The sequence below is a fragment of the Oryx dammah genome, unplaced genomic scaffold (genome assembly GCF_014754425.2).
Source record: "Oryx dammah isolate SB20612 unplaced genomic scaffold, SCBI_Odam_1.1 HiC_scaffold_23, whole genome shotgun sequence".
NCBI classification, from domain to species: domain Eukaryota; kingdom Metazoa; phylum Chordata; class Mammalia; order Artiodactyla; family Bovidae; genus Oryx; species Oryx dammah.
In genome coordinates, this window is record NW_024070207.1 from 93,260,055 (window position 1) to 93,282,145 (window position 22,091).

The 22,091-nt window shown below is 43.4% G+C and overlaps 2 protein-coding genes across 2 annotated transcripts; one reads left to right on the forward strand and one right to left on the reverse strand.

Moving 5' to 3' along the window:
• Positions 1–12,279: 12,279 nt before the first annotated feature.
• NYX (nyctalopin) lies at positions 12,280–13,692 on the reverse strand. Its single transcript, XM_040266166.1, has one exon. The coding sequence runs from the start codon at positions 13,690–13,692 to the stop codon at positions 12,280–12,282; it is 1,413 nt and encodes a 470-aa protein (XP_040122100.1).
• Positions 13,693–20,674: 6,982 nt separating this feature from the next.
• On the forward strand, positions 20,675–21,138 carry LOC120882250 (60S ribosomal protein L32-like). The gene has a single exon (XM_040266167.1). It carries the CDS (start codon positions 20,675–20,677, stop codon positions 21,080–21,082), a length of 408 nt encoding a protein of 135 aa, XP_040122101.1. The 3' UTR covers positions 21,083–21,138.
• The last annotated feature ends 953 nt before the right edge of the window (positions 21,139–22,091 follow it).

Consider the following 22,091-nt stretch of genomic DNA (forward strand, 5'->3'; position numbering starts at 1 on the left):
GCAGTCCAAGGGACTCTCAAGAGTCTTCTCCAACACCACAGTTCAAACGCATCAATTCATCGGCACTCAGCTTTCTTCACAGTCCAACTCTCACATCCATACGTGACCACTGGAAAAACCATAGCCTTGACTAGATGGACCTTTGTTGGCAAAGTAATGTCTCTGCTTTTCAACATGCTATCTAGGTTGGTCATAACTTTCCTTCCAAGGAGTAAGCGTCTTTTAATTTCATGGCTGCAATCACCATCTGCAGTGATTTTGGAGCCCCAAAAAATAAAGTCTGACACTATTTCCACTGTTTCCCCACCTATTTCCCATGAAGTGTTGGGACCAGATGCCACGATCTTCATTTTCTGAATGTTGAGCTTTAAGCCAACTTTTTCACTCTCCTCTTTCACTTTCATCAAGAGGCTTTGTAGTTCCTCTTCACTTTCTGCCATAAGGGTGGTGTCATCTGCATATCTGAGGTTATTGATATTTCTCCTGGCAATCTTGATTCCAGCTTGTGCTTCTTCCAGCCCAGCGTTTCTCATGATTCTCTGCATAGAAGTTAAATAAGCAGGGTGACAATATACAGCCTTGACATACTCCTTTTCCTATTTGGAACCAGTCTGTTGTTCCGTGTCCAGTTCTAACTGTTGCTTCCTGACCTGCACATAGGTTTCTCAAGAGGCAGGTCAGGTGGTCTGGTATTCCCATCTCTTTCAGAATTTTCCAGTTTATTTTGATCCACACAGTCAAAGGCTTTGGCATAGTCAATAAAGCAGAAATAGATGTTTTTCTGGAACTCTCTTGCTGTTTCCATGATCCAGCAGATGTTGGCAATTTGATCTCTGGTTCCTCTGCCTTTTCTAAAACCAGCTTGAACATCTGGAAGTTCATGGTTCACGTATTGCTGAAGCCTGGCTTGGAGAATTTCAAACATTACTAGCGTGTGAGATGAGTGCAATTGTGCGGTAGTTTGAGCATTCTTTGGCATTGCCTTTCTTTGGGATTGGAATGAAAACTGACCTTTTCCAGTCCTGTGGCCACTGCTGAGTTTTCCAAATGTGCTGGCATATTGAGTGTAGCACTTTCACAGCATCATCTTTCAGGATTTGAAAGAGCTCAACTGGAATTCCATCACCTCCACTAGCTTTGTTCATAGTGATGCTTTCTAAGGCCCACTTGACTTCACATTCCAGGATGTCTGGTTCTAGGTGAGTGATCGTACCATTGTGACTCCACAAAAACCCAAAAGGACAGTGTTTGGAGAGCTTCCTGGTTGGTGAACAAAAAATGCCTCCCCATCCACACCCCGAAGTATGGATAAAGTGTACAATAAAGCTACTCTTTTCTACTTTACCCAAAAGTCTATCTCCGAGATTTGATCCGGCACCCATGTACAGAGAAGCTGAGCTTTCAACATCAGAGAAGGGCCTGATTCTATCTCCAGGTAGATGGTGTCAAAATTGAGTTAAATTGTAGGACACTTAGCTGGTGTCACAGAATTGTTTAATGTGGGGAACGTTACCATTCATGTGGTAACAGAAGTGACAGAAGTGAAGAATTAAGTAAAGGAGACAGAGTTGGATGATGCTCTGCAGCCCTTTTGGATCAAGAGGTGACTGTGAGAAGAGAAACCACACACAGACGACCAATAACATAGGCAGAATCTGCATCCGTAAGAACTTTGTGGAGCAGAGCTGCCACACAGGCTCCAGATTTTGGAGGGTAGCACCACTCAAAAAAACACCTCTTTGCCAAAGCGGAAAAAAAAAAAAAAAAAAAAAGTTCAACTAAGTAAATTATAAAGGTCTCATTTTCTTGGTGTGTTTTTTTTTTTGGCCATGCTGTGCAGCTTGCGGGATCTTAGTTCCCCAACCAGGGATGGAACTCAGACCCCCAGCAATGGAAGTGCAGAATCAGTCCTAACCACTGGACCACCAGGGAATTCCCAATTGTAAAGATCTTATTGGTTTTATTCAGTGATTTATGAACTGGGTAGCATCCCATCCAGCAGATAGAAAGGAGTTCTGAGGAGCTGTACAAAATGAAAGACTTTTCATTTTGCCTTTTCATAGGCAGAAGAGGGCAGGACAAGGAAGTTACTAGCAAAGAGAGGATTGTGGCAAGGTCAAGCTCCTTTGGGAGATGGCAGGAGTCCATCAGGCAGATTACCTCATTAATGCTGACCTTCCAAACTGATTGGGTTAAGATTCTACTCCTGGGAGAGGTTGAAACTGTATTTAAATTAGGTGTTAAGTCTTGGTTTGGTGACGTAGGTTTAGCCCAAGTGAATCCATTTTGGGCCCACTGTTTTTTTTTAACAGCCCTAAGGATTATTTTCAGCTGATTATTTTGAGAAATGAGGTGTAGGAGAAGCTCTGAAAACAGAAGCTACTCTTTTGTAAGAGGCATCTACATTTACAAGGAAAATCTTCGTTTGTAAGTGTGTCTCCCTCTCTACAAGATAGACTAAATCACAAGAAAATCAGTGAAGAAGGTGCCAACTTCAGTCTACATAACAACTTTACCCTTGTTTACCATGATTTTCTTGGTGACCCCCCAGAACTGTCCCCCACGCCCAGCACACACACCTTCTTTCATCCTTAACTGAAGATGGTATAGAAACTGGTTAGGCCACCTCAGGGAATTAGTTTTCCTGGATCTCTCCCAGGTATACAGGAGATACACATGTTAATTAAAACTTGCAGGCTTTTTTTTTCTTTTGGCCACATCGCATGGTATGTGGAACTTCCCTGACCAGGGATAGAACCCAAACCGCCTGCAGTGGGAGTGCAGAGGCTTAACCCTGGACCATCAGGGAAGTCCCTTTTCTCTGTTAATCCATCTTTTATTACAGGGGTCTCAGCTAAGAACTCAGGAGGGTAGAAGAAAAATTATTTTTCCTCCCCTACCACTTCCCTGGGTCTTGATCATGAGAGACATAAACTTCTACCTTGTTTAAGCCATGAGTATTTGGAGGTTTCGTTACTCACAGCTGAATCCAATCCTATTTGAGACTCAAAATGGTGACTCACATTTCCTTGGCTGACGCAAGTGTTTCACAGCTAGTTCAACTCTCCAAGCCTCACAATAGCTCTTTGAGGTAAAAAGCTTTTTCCCGATGAGGAAATGGAAGCTTCGGCACTCAGTGGTGAAGTGAGACAAGTGATGCTGGCTTTGTCTTTCCACAAGGCTGTGCCTGCAGTCACTGGATTAATCACAATGAGTCAGCCCTGTAATATCAGCCATGTGCCAGGGAAACCAGAAAGCACAAATTGTTCTTGGTCAGCCTTAACCTGAAATTAGTGATGTGCTGTGGTGGGTTCGTCCATCTGGAAACCAGCTCCCGGACCAGAGGATGCTCGTTTATAGGATCAAAACACATGCCAGGGAAACACGCAATGCCACTTAGCTTCACAGAGAGAGGCTTCAAAGCCCCAGGGGGAGTTTTTTGATGATGTTCTGCATAATGGACAGTGTTCTGTTTTGCTGAAGAACATATTTTAAACTAGAGAAAGCAAAAAAGGTCCGCAAAGAAATTTATTGGTGGGAGCCAGGGAAAACCAAAAAAATGCAACCATGTTGTAGGGAAGCAAACTACACTGCCCTGAATTGTGTCCCTTTGGTCTGAAGATTAATGTAGGTTAAGGCCCCAAAGACTCAGGAAGGACCTTTGACCTGCCTCCTAACTGCCTAAAAGGTTTAAGGCAGTTAGAGGATCTGTTCCAGGAAGAGAGCTATCACCATAGATAACTGCAGTATGAACTAGTGAGTAGACAGGGAGGAACATAGGGAAGTCTATTAAAATTAGTGAGTCTCACTGTCTGTGCATGGCTCAGCAAACATTTATTTACCAAACATTTGCTTTTCCATCTCTTGTGAATTGCCTGCCCCCCCCCACTGCCTGTGAAGTCCCAAACTACTATGCCTAACATCCTCTTTTGACTTTCTTCCTCCCTGACAATGTCAAGTCAAAGAACTCCTTAGCCTTGTAAATCCCAATAATTTTTCTTTTCCTAAAAGTTTTATAATTTTGTATTTTACATTTAATTCCAAGATTCATTTTGAGTTGTTTGATTAAGGTGTGAGGCTTAAGTCTAGTTTCATTTTTTTGCACATGAATGTTCAATTGCTCCAGCACCATTTGTTGACAAGGCAATCCTTCCTCCATTGAAATACTTTTGCACTTTTGTGAAAAAGGAGCTGAGGACTTCCCTGGTGGTACAGTGGATAGGAATCTGCCTGCCAATGCAGGGGACGTGGGTTCCATCCCTGGTCCAGGGAGATTCCACATGACATGGAGCAGCTGAGCCCATGAGCCACAACTACTGAGCCTGTGCTCTAGAGCCCTTGAGCTGCAACTACTGAAACCTGTGAGCCTAGAGTCTGTGCTCTGCAACGAGAAGCCACTGCAACCAGAAAAGAGTAGGCTTGCCGCAACTAGAGAAAGCATGCACACAGCAACGAAGATCCAGAGTAGCCAAAAATAACGAAGAAAAAACAGGATGGAGAACTGAGAAAAACCCAGATCAAAAGAGGATTAATAAGAAAAAAAAATGAGCTGAGCCTACTTGTGTGGGTACATTTCTGGGTTCTCTGTTCTGTTCATTGATATATGTTTCTATGCACCTATCTCTGACAATATCACACTGTCTTGATTAGTGTAGCTATACAGTAAGACTTAAGTCTTCACAAAGAGTGATTCCTCCCCCTTTACCATCTTCTGTCAGGATTAGCTTAACTATTCTATGGCCTCTGTCTTTCTGTATAAACTTTAAAGATGCTTGTCTTAAGTCTACCAAGGACTTTGCTGAGATTGTGATAGAAATCGCATTACTCTGTAGGAGAGCAAAATTTGCTGACCCAAAATGTGTCTCTCTGGCATAAGGATTATTTTAGGATGGTAATTTTTTAAGAAACAGTAGACCTGGGAGGTACTCTGAAATCCAAGCAGAAGTTACGTTTTTGTAAGAGACCTTTACTGTAGAAGGGAAATCTCCTTTATAAGGGTGTCTCCCACACAGTACCAGGAAGAGGTGGATAACCTTACCTCTAGAAACTCTTATCAGTGGAGAAGGTAAGGAATTAAACCTGCACAACCACCTTACCTTTGTCTCACTGTGCTTTTCCTGGTCACCTCCACAACTGATGTCCCCCAGGACCAACATCCTCTTTTGTCTTTAGCTGAAGATGGTATTTAAGGTGAGGGCTTTGGCCATTTTGGTGAGTTATTCAGTTCTCTGGGGTCTCTCCCATGTATACATGTTTGCCAAACATTTGTTTGATTTTCTGCCATTAATCTATTTCTAGTGTCCTGTTCATCTCTGTTTGTTCTTCAGTTCTTCTAGGTCTTTGGTAAACATTTCTTGCATCTTCTCCATTCTTTTTCCGACAACCTGGATCGTCTTCACTATCATTATTCTGAATTCTTTTTCTGGAGAACTGATACCTTTAAATGTTGACTCTTTCCATGCATGAACGGTGTGTCTTGTTTAGATCTTCGGTCCTTTCATCAGCATTTCATAGAGATGCTGTATATGTTTTGTTACATGTATATGTTAAGCATTTGGAGTGATTGTAAATGGTATTTTTTTTAAAATTTCTGTTTCTATGTGTTCATTGCTTATGGGGACTTCCCTGGCAGTCCAATGGTTAAGACTCTGTGCTTCCACTGCAGGGGCCACAGGTTTGATCCTTGGTCGGGGAACTAAGATTCCCACATGCCACTCGGTGTGGCCAAAAAAAAAAAAAAAGAAATATGAATGATTTTGTGTATTGATCGTGTTCCCTGTGATCTTACTGAATATACTTTTTAGTTCTAGGAATTTGGGACATATTATTTGGAATTTGCTATGTAGAAAATTATATCATTTGCAAATAAGGGCAGTTTTATTTCTTTCAAATATGTAGGTCTTTTAGTTCTTTTTCTTAACTCATGACTCTAGCTAGAATTTCCAGTATTATGGTGAATAGAAGTGGCAAGAGTGGACATCATCCGTGTGTTGCTGACTTTATGGGAAGACATTCAGTCCTTCACCAGTAAGTATGATATTAGCTGCAGATTTCTTCTAAATGCTTATTTCTCAAGTTCAGATCATTCTCCTCTATTTCTAACCTGCTAAGTCTTTTTATCATGAATGGGTATTGGATTTTGCCAAATGCTTTTTCTGTACCAACTAGCATGATTATATGATTTTCTTCAATTTGTTGATTTGTTAGATTACATTGATTTTCAAAGGTTCAACAGCCTTACATACCTGGAGTAAATTCCACTTGGTCATGGCATACAATTCTTTTGGAATATTTTTTTAAGTCATTTCCTCTGAACTTCAATGACTAGCTCCAGAATAGAAAAGTTTCCACAGGTGAAAAATGTCACATCAAATCTAGAGGCAGGGGAGTTTACTGTGGGTCTGGAGCATAGAGATTTGGATTCAAAACTTTTCCCCAGTACAATATTGTAAAGTAATTAGCCTCCAATTAAAATAAATAAATTTAAATTTTAAAAAAAACTTCCAAGTTACTTCTAACATTATCTAAACCTTAGTTTCTAAATACATCTGTAAAACAGGGATAAGAATGCCTGAATGAGAGAATTTGATGATCAGACACTGACTCTGACACATAATAGATAGTCAATAATGGTACCCATTTGAATTCCACAGCAACAAGCATTTGGAATAGAATTAGAAACAGCTTATAAAGGCAGTTATATATAATATTAGGACTAGGACATTGAGGTGACATTGCAGGATTTCCCTAAATGATCAGGATCTCAATCTTTTACCCTTGGGGTTGTTTTTCATCTTATTGGATGCTTTAATAATAGATACCACTGTGAGACACCAACAGGGTCTTTCAAAGGCATTCACATTATTAGTTATTAACTTATTAAATGAAACAACCATTAACGCTCTGTGGGCCTCTACAGAACCTCACTGTAGGAGCTGCACACCCATTAGGCACCTGGTTTGCACATACCACTTCACCCTGCCTCTTCAAATCCATCAAAGAGCACCTCAATTCTACCTTCTAATTGTCCAGGTGCTCTTCGAAATGCCCAATCTTGCTTCTTTTGATCTAAGTCTTTAAACAGGGAATAAATAAGGCTAGTCTACTTTTTAGTGATGATGCAAGAAAATAAATTGGCTGAGAAAATTAATCAACAAAATAGTCCTGTGCTTTACTTTCAACCCCATGCTCTTTGAAAACATATAAGGAATCAAAGTGATCTATGACAGTGGCTTTCAAATATTCATGATTGTGACCCCCAATGAGAGTACATTGTTATACTGGGCTCCAGTATACACATACACATATATAACTGAAGCAAAAATTTCATGAAATAATGCCTTTCTTAATATCTGAGATGCTTGCTGAAATTTCCCCAAATACCTTGTCACTATTATTTTTTCTAATATTTACTTATTTGGCTGTGTTGGGTCTTAGTTGCAGCACTCAGGGTGTTTGTTACATAATGCGGGATCTTTCCTTGTGGTACACAGATTCTCTAGTTGTGGCGCTCAAGCTCAGTAGTTGCAGTGCACCAGCTTAGTTGCCCTGCAGCATGTGGGATCTTAGTTCCCCCACCCTTAGTTCCCACATCCCCTGCATTGCAAGGCAGATTCTTAACCACTGGACCAACAGGGAAGTCCCATGTTACTATTATTTTTTAATGCTGGTTGCCACTACCAATGCCATGACCCACTAACGGATCGTGAGCGAGCCACAAGTGGGCCTCGGCCTCAAGGTCATATATGGCAGACAGAACTCCCACTAGGCCACTGGGAATCACAGTGGTGGCTCTCCATGGGCCTCCCTGCAGGTTGGTGTTTCACTCAGTCTGGTTATGAACAAAAACTCTTTTTCTCCTTTCAGAAGCACAGTAGTAAAAGTCAGCAACATTTCAAGGGAACTCCCTTGAAAAGTGCAAATGTTTGTCTAAGTGCTTCTAAATTTTCTGTGCCTGGAACATAAATAGAAGGAACATAAGCAACATTCATTCAGCCACTGAAGTTGGCCAGGCTCACTGTGGAGGGGCCGTGTTTCACTCCAGCTTTGTACCCCAGGCCTCAGGTAGACAGACACCAAAGAGCTCTAAGACGAGAGGTTGCCTGTGACTCCTCCAATCAGCTCATCCCCTGTGAGTGTGTGCATGCGTGGAGGACAGGGAGCAGAGATCGAGTTGCTACTGACGCTTAAAACATGAAAATGCCTCTGAGATAATCTTCCTCTGCTCTATGAAGCTATGGGGCCAAGTGGAAATGGAAAGGCAGGACACACTCCTCGCTCTTGGGGGAACCTGAACAGTCTCAGAGCAGGAAATGAAGAGTCCTGTTTGATAACAGAAAAAGGGAGTATCTTTCAAGATAAAAGAAACTTTGGTTATATATGTAACACTTTAAAAGGAGGGCGATTTCTGTATTGTTTCTCAGCTGTGTCACCCCATCTCCCCGATGTTGGTGTTCTTTGGAGAGAAAGATGACTTTATTTTGTGCAACTTTTGGGGACTTCCCTGGTGGTCCAGTGGGTAAGACTCTGTGCTTCCATTGCAGGAGGCATGGGTTCAATTACTGGTTGGGGAAGTAAAAGCTCATATCCCACATGCCATGTGTCATGGCCAAGAAAGAAAAAATACTTGCAGTATTTTGTGCAAGTTTAAGCTAACTGATGTTCCCGAAGTGTTTGTTCATTTGGAACACTGAGCTTCAGTTTTCAGGACCTATGGAGCTGGGATAAGGAAGGGACTGCCCAGCAAGCAGGCGTGCAGGCTGAGGGTCGAACTTGACTGACTCCTTTGGCTCTGATGGACCCCTGGAAATTCCAAAGATCAAGCTTCTGGGGGTTTTAATACTGGCATGGAAAACATTTGTTTAAGGGGTAAATATGAACCTCCTGTCTATATTTTCTCTCCCCTTTCTTGAAAGAACCAATACAGTGAGGCCACAGCATTCCTATAGGCTAAAGCAAACACTGTCTTCAAAGCCTAGTTAGGGTGCTGGAAGGAGAGAAAGCCTGGGGCTAGTGACTCACTCACCAGATTGCCCCCTCAAGCCTCTATTCTGACAATTCTGAGCAGTCCAGACTTGATTCTATCAGGGGAGCTGCCTGGAGTCTCTACTGCTTTGGAGTATTGCCAGTGTTCACCAATATTCCCAGTTCTCCCCTTTCTGGGCACATGGGGAAACCATACTTCCCTGCCTTGTTAAAGTGCAGTTGTGTGACATTTTTGGCCAGTAAAAAGTGAGAAACAACAGGTGTCACATCTGGGTGGAAGCATTTTGGAGCAATGATTCTCCCAAGCTTGCTTTCTCCATTGCAGCAAATCCCAGGGCCCAAGTTTGGATGACAATGTCCTCAAATGGCAGATCCTTCTTCAGCCTTGGTCCCTGAGTGGCTACAATGCACAGAGCCCCCCTAATAAGCCCATGTTGGACATGTAGCATGACCAAGAGTGGCTACAATGCACAGAGCCCCCCTAATAAGCCCATGTTGGACATGTAGCATGACCAAGAAATAACCCTCAGTCAGCCACCAAGGTTGGGGGTTGTTTGTTACCATAGCATAACGTGGTCCATCCTGACGGGCACATGGATTTGCTCAGCATAACCCATAGGACCTTAACATTTCTCAAGGTACTAATTAGCCAGTGATGGGGTGAGCAGCTTACTGAACTCTGAACTGGGAACTCTCCACTCTCCTTTCTCTCATGAGAGCTCATAATGGCCACAATTCGCTGGGAACTCGTTCCAGGCAGCTCTGGATCTGTTTGGCAGTAAGGAACTCCCACATTCCCAGAATTCTACTGGGCTGGGTAGCTCTATAAAAATCTGTCTCCCTGGAGGCTATTTCAGCGCTTATACTTGTTCAGAAACATTCAGCCAAACAAATGTTCATTAAACAGCTCACCACCTAACCACCAGGCAGAACTGGAGCAGCATTTTGAAGCTGACTCTCAGGAACCCACTCCGAATAAAAAGATGGAGATTCCTCCCAGGGCAGCACACTGTTCCTCAGAAACGCAGGCTGCTGTGGATGCACATGGTTACCCGATGCAGAGATCTCGCCTCCAGGATTCTCGTGATCCTCACTCAGTTACCATGGCCACAACACACGGTTTGAACAAACAACATTTCTGACCTCATCTGGTTCTCACATTTGAAAAGTAAGACATTTGGAGAACAAATTTATTTTGAAACCTTAAAAATCAACTGATGAATTAAGAATTTTGAGTACTGTGATCAAATGAATACAAGCCACAACCTAGGAACCTCATTTTCCACCCGCATGAAAAATGACTGCCTAAAAAATCATTTTGACAACTGCAGAAATTTCTATACAGAGTCTATTTTAAATAATAGTATTCTGCCAGTGATAAAGTTCGTCACTGTGATAGTGTCATTGTGGATAAGAGAAAGTCCTTGTTCTTAGGAAATACACATTGAGGTATGTATAGGTAAAGGGGCATGATGTTTACAACTAACTCAAACTGTTTGTGAGAAATGATAATAACAAAGAGAGAGACAAAACAAATACAATACAATGTTAGCAAATGAGAGACCTAGGTGAAAGGCCGAAGTGTTCATTCTATTATTCTTGCAACTTTTCTGTAGGTTTGAGAGTTTTCCAAAGAAAATGTTTAAAAAGAACCATATGTGTTCCAGATTAGTGACTTTCAAGCTTTTTAAACAATAAACCACAATATAAATTGTATGCAGCAATCCAGACATACACACACACATATGTAAAATCTGAACAAATGCATACAGATTAATAAAAAGTTCCACAAAGTAATACTTATTACACATGATGCTCTGTGACTTTTTGGTTATACCTTATTTTTTTAAATGCCAGCTGAGACCCATTGAGCTGATGACCACTAACGGTCACAATCCATCTGAACACTCCTGCCCTCAGTGGTGCTTTCTGCAACATTTCTAATACCTCATGTTACCTGGAGACACAGAAGAAGCACTATGGCCTTGAAGAACACAGCTCTGTGCACCCTGAATCCATGTGGGCTTTGAAAACCCAGCCCTTCAAATACAGAGAGAGGACATTAAGATTAGAGACTGCCAGAGTGTCACAAAGGCAGTCATCATTACACATGTGTGAAGGATGACTTGAGCACATACATAGAGACACACAGCTCCTGCTCTGGCATTCAGGCCTGGGAGCTTACAGTTGGCTACCTTGCACCCTGGAAAATCTTTCAGCACCCCCTTCCCAGCTACCGGCTGCCACCTTTTCTCTTAGCCCCAAAGTGTGAAGCTCATGATAATTCCCATACCTAATGGGACAGTCCAAGCTGGAGACTCCCTGCTCCCCTAATATAGCATCTCTGTGTCTTTCCAAAACACAAAGCAAAGAGGATTTTGTGGCCTCCTTGGGAGAGTCATAATGCATGTCTGCATATGAAAGACCCTTGAAAAGTCCTGCAGAAGAGAAACCTGTTTAATCTTTTTTTTTAACCTTAAGATTTTACAAATATATTTGTCCACAGACAATACCCCTCCTCTTTTTTTCCCTACCCTGCCCTAAAGTTCTTTTGCAGCTAAGGCCACCCCTGGGAATAAGTGCAGAGTAAGTGAAATGAATCTTTGTTTTAAACACCTCCTGACACATCTGGGACCAGAGGAACCACCTCCACTACCTTGGGTCTAAGTTCCCTTCCCACTGGCCTTCTGTCCTACCCATCTTCCTGGACCCTAGTGTCCCCAGGCTCCTGGAGGAGGGGGAGGAGGGCTGTACTAGAAAACAAAGGGATTGGACTTAATGGTTGTCCCACCAGGAGAATTGGCACAGTTTTTAGTACTTAGCGAATGGATTAACTGGCGTGCTGCAGCCCATGGGGTTGCAAAGAGTTGGACATGACTGAGTGACTGAACTGAACTGAACTGAATGGATTAACTCTAATTCAGGCATGCAGACCCAGTTTCCTAGAAGATGGGGGTGGGGAGGGGCAGGGGTGGAGTTCTGTAGCCACAGAAACTTCCAATTCCTACTCTTCTCACCAGAGGGCACCTGTTCATTGTTGCTTATCTTTTTCAATTGATGCTCACGTGACAGGAGCAGAAATCCATAAACCCCACCCTCCTGCACAGGGTATTTCCCAAGGTTCTCCTCTTCCCAGGTCACCTCTGATGGCAGACTGGTCCTTCCATCCTTGGCTGAAACTTTCACTCCCTGCCCCCATCCTGTGCCCCTCTCCCCACCAACCACCATCCAGCCCAGTTAACAACCTCCCCTCCGCCCCGCCAAGGCAGTCCAGGCCACCCCGGTGTGGCACAGTCAGTCCCTCTGGAGAACAAACAGCACGCGCTGGGCCATGCTGAGCAGGAGACCAGAGGCCACGAGAAACGGGGTCTTGTGGCCCGAGCTGCCTACCCCGAGGGAGGGAAGGCTGTCGGACAGCGAGGTGTTGACCGGCCCCTCCTTGGTGGTATTGGCCGCCTCCGCCACCGGGGCCCTCGGGGCCAACAGCTTGGAGAGGAGGCTGCTGAACCTGCTCACTGTGGTGGCCGCTGGCTCTGAGGATGGGCCGGGACTGGAAGCTGTGAGGTTCAGCTCGTCAGGGTCCACACAGAAGCCTTCGGAGGAGTGCCCGAAGGCCACCTGGCGGAGGTCGAGGCCAGCCACAGAGCCCGGGGAGGCGCAGGGCACGTCAGCGGTGCGCCCGAAGCTCTCCATCCAGTCCCGCAGCCACTCCAGGCGGCAGTCGCAGTGCCACGGGTTGCGGAAGAGGAAGAGGCGGCCCAGGAAGAAACCGGGCTGGAAGGCGGCCCAGGCAAGCACGGTGAGGTGGTTGCCGTTGAGATGCAGGGCCAGGAGGCCCGAGAGGTTCTGGAAGGCGCCCTCCTCCACAAAGGCGATGCGGTTGCGGTCCAGGTAGAGCAGCTCGAGCTCGGCCAGCTCGGCAAACCAGGCGCGCACCACGCGGCCCAGCGCGTTGCCGCCCAGGTTGAGCGTGCGCAGGCGGCGGAGGCCGAGGAAGGCATCGGCCGGCAGCGCGGCCAGCAGGTTGTCGTTGAGCAACAGGTGTTCCAAGGCGCTGCAGTCGCGGAAGGCGCCGCCATGTACGGCGCGCACGCGGTTGCCCTGCAGGCTGAGCGAGCGCAGGCGGCGCAGGCCCAGCAGCGAGCTGGAGGCCACGGCCTCGATGCGGCTGCGCTCCAGGTGCGCATGCGTCAGGTTGGCCAGGCCGCGCAGCGCGCCGGGCACGCGGCGGAACAGGTTGTCGAAGGCGGCGAGCTCCCGCAGGGCGGGCAGCTCGGCCAGAAGGCGCTCGGGCACGCTGAAGAGGCGGCAGACTGTCAGGTCGAGGCGACGCAGGCGGCCGAGAGCGGTGAAGGTGCGCGCGTGCAGGTAGCGCAGGTCACCGTTGTGCGCCAGGCTCAGCTCGGCCAGGCGCGGCAGGCCCTTGAAGGCGCCGGGCGTGATAAAGGACAGGTTGTTGTGGCGCAGCGACAGGCGGCGCAGCGACGGCAGCGTGCCGAAGGCCCGCTCACCCAGGAAGCGCAGGCCGTTGCGGTCCAGGTCGATGGAGGCCGCCTCGCACGGGAACTCGGCCGGCACCCGCAGGAGGCCCGCGCGGTCGCAGCGCACGGAGCAGCGGCGCTCCACGCTGCTGCAGTCACAGGCAGCCGGGCAGGCGTTCACGCAGGTGTCCTCGGCAGCCCGGGCGCTGGGCAGACCGAGGACCATCGCTGATGGGGACAGGGCAGGGAGGGAGGAGAAGACAGAAAAGGCAACTGTCAGCCACAGGATCTCCCTAGGTTGGAACCTGTCCCTCCACGTGGCAGGATTCAGCCATCCACCCAGTTCTCAAACGTCCCGCGCGGCACTCGTTCCACCTTCCAGACCTTCCAGACCTTCCTCAGGTTTTCCCACCCATCATGTCCTTTCCCTTGGTTTTCCAGTTCTGTTCATCAGCAAAACTCAACTGGAATCCGGCACCTGACCCCATCCTAACCACCCTTCTCCTGCCTGTATGATCACTTGTGCTCTCCTAGAATAGGGCCCAGAAGGCTCGTTATCTGCATGCATAGACGGACCTGAACAGCATCACTGTGGCCTCTGCTCTAGTCTTGTGCTGCGCAATCGGCTGTTGAGCATTTGAAATGTGACTAGTCCGAACTGAGGTGTGCTCAAAGTGAAAAATACACACCAGATCCCAAACAGTAGCAAAAGAAGGTATTTTAAACCTTTTTTTTTCTTTTTGGCCACACTGGGAGACATGCAGGATCTCTGTTCCCTGACCAAGGACTGATCTGTGCTCCCTGCAACTGGAAGCACGGAGTCTTAACCACTAGACCACCAGGGGAGTCCCAAAAAAAATTATTTTAAATATCTCTTTATATTGGTTACACGTTGAAATGATATTTTAGATATATTGGCTTAGCTAAAATATTAAAATCAATAGCAGTGGTTTCTTTTTACCTTTTTTATTGGCCTGCTTAGAGAATTTAAATATGTGTGGCTTGCATTATATTTCTATTGGTGCTGCTATAGTCCCTCCCACCATAAGAATTTCAGTTCCTGAAAACCCCTACTGAGTAAATTAAGCCTCATAAAGAAGGGAGAATTAGGGACTTCCCTGGTGTTCCCACTGCAGGGGGCATGGGTTTGATCCCTGGTAGGGGAACTAAGATCCCACATGTGATACAGCAAGGTCAAAAAAGGGGGGTGGACAATTAGAGAATAGGTTGGGAAAACCTATCAATCATTTTTTTTCCTCTAACGGTCACTATAAGTAAGCCGAAAGGACAGCACACTAAATAAATTATCATCTCACACATCTCAAAAAGTACTTATGGACACTGTGTGGTTAACTTCCATTCACCAGCCTTTGTTCTCTAGAGCCTTTTTTGCACATTACAGGAAAGGACTGGCACTTATAAATTAATTTTGTTCTGAGCATTTGAATGGAAGATCAGCTACAGACTTCCAAAGCCCTCCAGGTGCCTCGCCCCCTACAGGAAAGCAGAGTGGCATGGCCTGCTTCCGTGTGGTAGCCAGAAGACCCAAGCCTCATCTTGAGTTCCAGTGGAAAAGGCAGCATGGAGGATGCACAAGTTTTATTCTCTGGACAGGACCAGCTAGCAAGTGGCTGGGCTCTGCTCCATCTGAAATTCTTGCAAGAGGAACAAAGGTACCCAGATGTAAAACCTGACCACTGTTATTCAGAATTTCTACCTGTCCTCAGCAGAATTCCCCAATTCCTAGCAAACACCCTGACTTACTACGCAGTCTCTACCACTGTGTACACATTAGCCTGCTTTGCCTAACCAAGCCTTTGTGGGAACCTGAAGGTGTGGCCACACAAGGAGTGTGTCGATCTGCTTGCTGCTGCCTCTGTAGCTTTGCTCAGCTTCCAGCTGTCTTTTCAGTACATCTGTTATGGACACTCGTGTTTTTCTCAGCTGCCAGGAAGGGGATTCAGCCCTGTGAGACTTGGCTAGAGAACACTCAGCCCTTTGAGCAGCCCTTGAGTTGTACCCTGTAGCTAGTTCAACATTCTAATGTTCCAGAGACTTTGCTTTCCCTTCTCCCAAAGAAGTGTGAACTAGGCACCAAGGTTCCAGCAAAGTTCTTGGACCCTGTGCTGGACTTGGCTGTAAACAGGGCAGCAGCTGGGCGGGACAGACACCCTGTTAGAGAGACAGAGCCAAGAATACAACCTTAACTCCAGGCGTTGGCTGGACAGAGGCCGAACCTTTTTCTATTAACTCTTCCAACTGGGTCAAGCAGAGGCATCAGGTTTCCTTACAAAGAGTCCTTCATTCTACTCTCTTCTCCTTTCTAATTAAGGGAAGTGGACTCTCAACCATATGACTCATGTTTCTACTCCACAATAGATAATATTGTTCCAAGCACACTGTATGGCTCAGTAAATATTTGCAGAATTAAATGGAATTGATGCCTTCGTCTGTAACAATTCCTGCTTGGGAATGTCATTTATTTTTAAAACTTTGTCAAAGAATTCATTGGATTATGACAGACAGGATATATTCAATTTGTTTGTATAACACAAGAGATCAAATTTTTGGCTGTTTCGCTGCCATTTTTTTTTTTAATACATGCAAAAGGTGGAGGTGAAGCACTTTATTATATATCCTTTTTACCTTGTATATTTTGAGCCATGTGAATGTATTACCTATTTCACAAAGTAAAAAAAAAATTTTTTAACTTTAAACACTCAAGATGATGTCACTATTAAAGACCTGTTTTCAACCTCTGAAACTTTGATAGCCATTGTGAACAATAAGTGATTTACTGGATTATTTAGTGAAGTTTAAACTAAATCAAGTAAATTCTTAGACAACCAAACTCCAGTATGGGTTTACCCAACATGAAGGCTACGTGTATGCCTAGTGATCAAGAAAAACAGGGCACCAAAACAAAACTTTATAAAATAGTAGCATAGGGACTTCTGATGGTCCAAGGGTAAAGACCCTATGCTTCCACTACTGGGGGTTTGGGTTTGATCTCTGGTTAGGGAACTCAGATCCCCGTATGATGCGCAGTGCAGCCAATAAATTAATTATTAAAAATAATAGCCAATGCAGGAGATGTGGGTTCCATCCCTGGGTTGGGAAGATCCCTGGAGGAGGAAATGGCAAACTGATCCAGTTTTCTTGCCTGGAGAATCCCATGGACAGAGGAGCCTGGCAGGCCACAGGCCATGGGATCTCAAAAGAATCAGAAACAACTTAGCAACTAAACAACAACAACAAAAATAGTAACACAGTTGGGCAAGTTCTGCTTGCAATAATGGCAGGGTAGCTTGCATCAGACTAACATTCCTGCTGATTGCTAGTGTCAACTCTGGAAAAATATTTTTAAGAAATCATTTGAAATGGAAATCAACTATACTTGAATGGAAAAAGAAAAGTCATTTGAAGGTACTTTTGGAAACAAACCTAAACAGGTGGCTAGAGGAGATAGGACCCTTAAATGAAGAGAAGCAAACTGGGTGAGAGGCACATCTAACTGGCTTTTCCTCTCAGGGCATTTTCAAGTCCACCCTGCACATGGGCATGCATGCTAAGTCACTTCAGTCGTGTCCAGCTCTTTGTGACACTATGGAAAGCCCTCCAGGCTCCTCTGTCCATGGATTCTCCAGGCAAGAATATCAAAGTGGGTTGCCGTGCCCTCCTCCAGGGGATCTTCCTAACCCACGGATCGAACCCTCACCTCTTATGTCTCCTGCATTCGCAGGCAGGTTCTTTACCACTAGCACCACTTGGTAAGTCTACTTGCTTGGCAGTAGAGCTCAAGCAGAAAGCAAGAGTCTTACTGGGCTGAGAAATTAAGAGGTCAGAGTGTATAGCAGCAGCAGTGGCCTGAGGAGGGAAACCATGAGAACGAGGGAGCCACAAAAGAGGTGCCAGAAAATTGGCACACAAACTCGCCTCACTTAGATACTTGTTTGAGTCCTCAAGTGTGTGTGGGGGGGAGATGACTCCAAGGAGCCAAGAATGGAAGGGCAAAAGCATTAAACAGAGATTTCAGCAATTTCCCAGTAATGGGAAACAGACTAGAGTTCAAAGTCCACCAAGTTAGAAGGGCTTATAAAATACTTCGAGCTTTCCATTGAAACCCCAGAGGGTCACACCTTAGGAATAAAGACCATTTCCCAGGGCAAAGGGTAAAACTAAACTAGGCCTTCCCTAACAAAGACTGAAACCAAGCTTCCCATGGATCAGGGGATCTGCCGGTAGTTTAACCAAATGCCAGAAGAAAATTCAGCATGCTTCAAAGGAAGATAAGAGAATGTTGAGTTTCTGTAGCTACTATCTACAATATCTGCTATACATCAAATACTACTAGATATGTGAAGAAGCTCCTCTGTCCAAAATGGACAAATCTAGTAGTATTTGATGTAAAGCAGATATTGTAGATAGTAGTTATAGAAACTAGATTCTCAGGAGCCTGGCAAGCCACAGTCCATGGGGTTGCAAAAGAGTCGGACAAGACTTACTGACTAAACAAGATTGTTAAAACAAGATGTGAAGAAGCAGCCAAACATGACATTTCTCAAGAGGAAAAAATACAGTCAACAGCATCAGACACAGTGACAGCCCCGGCATTGAAATTACAAAACAAGGATTTATTATAAATGTTAAGGAATTTATAGGAAAAGATGGGTATAATGGATGAAGACATGAGGAATGTGAATTTTAGAAGAGGTATGGATCAATTATATATATATTTTAAAAAGAGGTATGGAAACTATGAAAATGAACCTAATAGAAATCTTAGTAATGAAATAATTCCATATCTAAAACTTTTTTAAAAAATCATTGAATAAGAAAAACAGCAGAATAGACACAGAATATTCATGAATTTGAAAGAAGTCAAAATAAATTACCCAAAATGAAGCTCAGAGACAAAAAAAAAAAAAGATTGGAAAAAATATCACAGCCTCGACCTGTGGGACAATATCAAGCAATTAGACTAATGTGCATGTATTTGGAGTCCCAGAGGAGGAAAGAGAGAGAATATGGCAGAAAAATAATTGAAGACAGTTTCCAAAATTTGATTAAAAACACAAAGGTCAGCAAACTCCTAACTAATATCACACACACACAAACACATTTATCTAGGCACATCACAATCAAACTGCTGAAAACCAAAGTAGAGAGAAAATTCTTCAAGGCATCCAGAGAAAAAAGACATATTACATAGAAAAATATCAATTTAAAAATGATGACTGACTAATCAGCAACAAAGGAGCCATAATACAATAACATGATATCCTTTTTTTCATAAACCAGGAATGAAATGCATCTTAATTAAGTTATTCAACAATTTCAAAGTTTGCATTGGGAACCATTCACAGAGTTTTTTTTTAAGCTATTAATTTCACACAAGGCAAGGAAGACGTGTCTAGACAAATGTTCCTTAAAGGAAGTATCTTAAAACCTTTTCTGAAATGGCTATACATACTCTTGTGCCCAAACATAAAATATCTTTTAAACTGCTGAAAGAAAAGCAAAATCTGGCAACCTAGAATTCTATATCCAATGGAAATATCTTCAAAAATGAAGTAAAATAGAGATGCTTTCAGGTTAACAAAATCTGAGAAAATGCATCTCCAGCAGATCTTCTGCAGAGCAAGAAATGAAGACATTCTTTAGCTTGAGGGAAAATGACACTAGATGAAAGTGAGATCCACAGGAAGGAATGAAGAGCCATGGGAATGCAAATATGCCACTAAACATGAAAGACTACTCTCCTCTCACCTTAATTGCTTAACAGACAAGTCACTGTTGAAAACAAAAATATCAATGTAATAATATGTAATAAAATATGAAATGAAACATTTACATATGTTTCATAAGTAAATGAAAAATACGGCCATAGCATAAAGAATGAGAAGGGAGGTACCCTAAATTGTACTCTGCTAAGGATCTTACGTTAGACATGAAACTGTATAAGATTTATTCAAAGTAGACCGTGATACAGACATGATGTAAGGGATAGCACCACCAAAATACTTGCCTGGGCCACAGAAACCATGCTGCAAGCCCACCTGGGTGCTGACTGCCTCTTGACACTTTTTAAAATGGGCATTGCAACAGTGGTGTGGATTCCATCAATTAAATGGAGAATGGGGAAGCAAAGGTTTTCCCCAAAACCTTTAATGTGGGTTTTTGTTTGGGGTGGGTTTTTTTCCCCAGCTCTGGAGTTTTACTTTTAAAATCTTAAATGATATACTGCAGGCCTCAGGGATAACAGGCAATAAGCTGGTGAAGAACCAATGGAAAAGTGTTCAAAAACTCCCATGTTAGCTCACAGGCATCTGAATTTATGTCTGTGGCCCACAGAGAAGGCTGGAGAAGATAGCTAGGGGATGCTGTGTCAGCTACTGCAGCCTTAAAGTTGGTATCTCTTTGGACTTTAAAATTGTTCCCATGTAGCTTATTTTATTTTTGTTTAATCAAATAGACAAGAGAGTTTTTCCATGCCAGGGGGAGGTGGGGACAGTAGAGCATGATAAATTAAAGATGCATATTACAACTCCTAGAAAATAAGAAAGAATACTGACTCCTACCTCACAGCATACACAAAAACTCATTTTAGATGGACCATAGATCTCAACGTAAAAGCTAAAATTATAAAGCTTCTTGAAGATAACACAGGAGAATATCTCTGTGACCTCGTCGTAGGTAAAAATTTCTTAGGGGAAAAAAAAAAGCATTACCCATAAAAGAAAAAAGTAATAAATTAGAGACATCAAAATTTAAAACTTCTGCTCTTTGAAAGACACTGTCAAGAAAACGAAAAAACAAGCACAGACTGTGAGAAAAGATATTTAAGGTATGTTTATATATATCCTTTGTATATATCTCATAAATGACCTGTATTCAGCATTTGTAAAGAACTCTCAAAACTTAATAAGAAAATAGGCAATAAATTATAATAATTTATTAAATAATAAACTAAATAAATATAACTTTATAAATAATATTAAATAATAAGGTATAATAAATCACCCAATTAATAAATGGGCAAAATATTAGAAGAAACACTACCAAAAAAGATATACAGGAGACAAAGACATGAAAAGATGGTCAACATCATTAGTTGTTAGGGAAATGCAAGTTAAAATAGTCACCTATTGCTCTCTCTTCCTCAGTGTGCTGCCTATAGAGGTCGCAGGTAGCTCTTACTCAGCATCATGGCCGCCTTCAGACCCCTCCTGAAGCCCAAGATCACCCAAAAGGGGACCAAAAGGTTAATCCAGCACCAGTCAGAACAATATGTCAAAATTAAGCAGAACTGGCAGAAACCGAGAGGCATTGAAAACAGGGTGCACAGGAGATTCAAAGGCCAGACCTTGATGCCCAGCATCAGTTACTACAGCAACAAGAAAACAAGGCACATGCTGCCCAGCAGCTTCGGGAAGCACCTCATCCACAATGTCAAGGAGCTTGAAGTACTGCTGATGGACAAAAACTCTTACTGTGCTGAGACTGCTCACAATGCCTTCTCCAGGAACCACAAGGCCATTGCGAAAAGAGCAGCCCAGCTGGCCATCAGAATCACCAATCCCAACACCAGCCTGCACGATGAAGAAAATGAATAGACAGCTGGTATGCACATTTTGTTTGCGCTAATAAAACCATAAAACTCAGAAGGAAAAAAAAAAACAGTTACCTATTAGAATGACTAAAATTAGAAAGACTGACCATACAAAGTGTTGGAAAGCATATATAACTATACCTCTCTTGTACTGCTGGTGGGAATGTCAAATGGTGTAACCACACTGGAAACAATGTGGCAGTTTTTTAAAAAGTTAAACATACACCTGCTTTCTGAACAGTTCATTCTACTTGTAGGGAAATAAAAGCACATGTTCATACAAAAGGCTTGAGCATGAATGTTCACAGCAGCTTTATCCATAATAACTCAAAGCTGGAAACAACAAAAACACCCATCAAAAGTTGAATGGGAAATAAAGTATGATATATGCATACAGTGGAGTACTACTCGGTGATTAAAAGGAATAGATTATTGATATATGCAACATGGATGATCCTCAAGATAATTCTGAGTGAAAGAAGCCAGACAAAAATGAGTACATACTATATGATTCCATTTACAAAATATTTTAGAAACTACAAATTGGTATATAGTAACAGAAAGATTAGTGATTGCCTGGGGATGGGTGGGAAGACACGGAGGGGCAGAAGGGAAGGATTATAAAAGGGCATGAATTCGGGGGGTGATGGATATGGGATATATTCATTTTCTCAGTTGTGCTGATAGCTTCACAAGGATATACCCTCAGTTCAGTACAGTTGCTCAGTCGTGTCCAACTGTTTGCGACCCCATGAATTGCAGTACGCCAGGCCTCCCTGTCCATCACCAACTCCCGGAGTTCACTCAAACATACCTTAAATATGTTTAATTTGTTATATATCAACTATACCTCAATAAAGCTATTTTTTTTAAGATACCGTTTGTGTGTATGACTTGTATACAGAATATAAAAACTACTCCTATGAATGAAGAATGAGAAGACAAACTAAATAAAAATGAGTAAAAGACCTGAGCACTTTACAAAAGAATTTATTAAGTAGCCATTTAAGCAC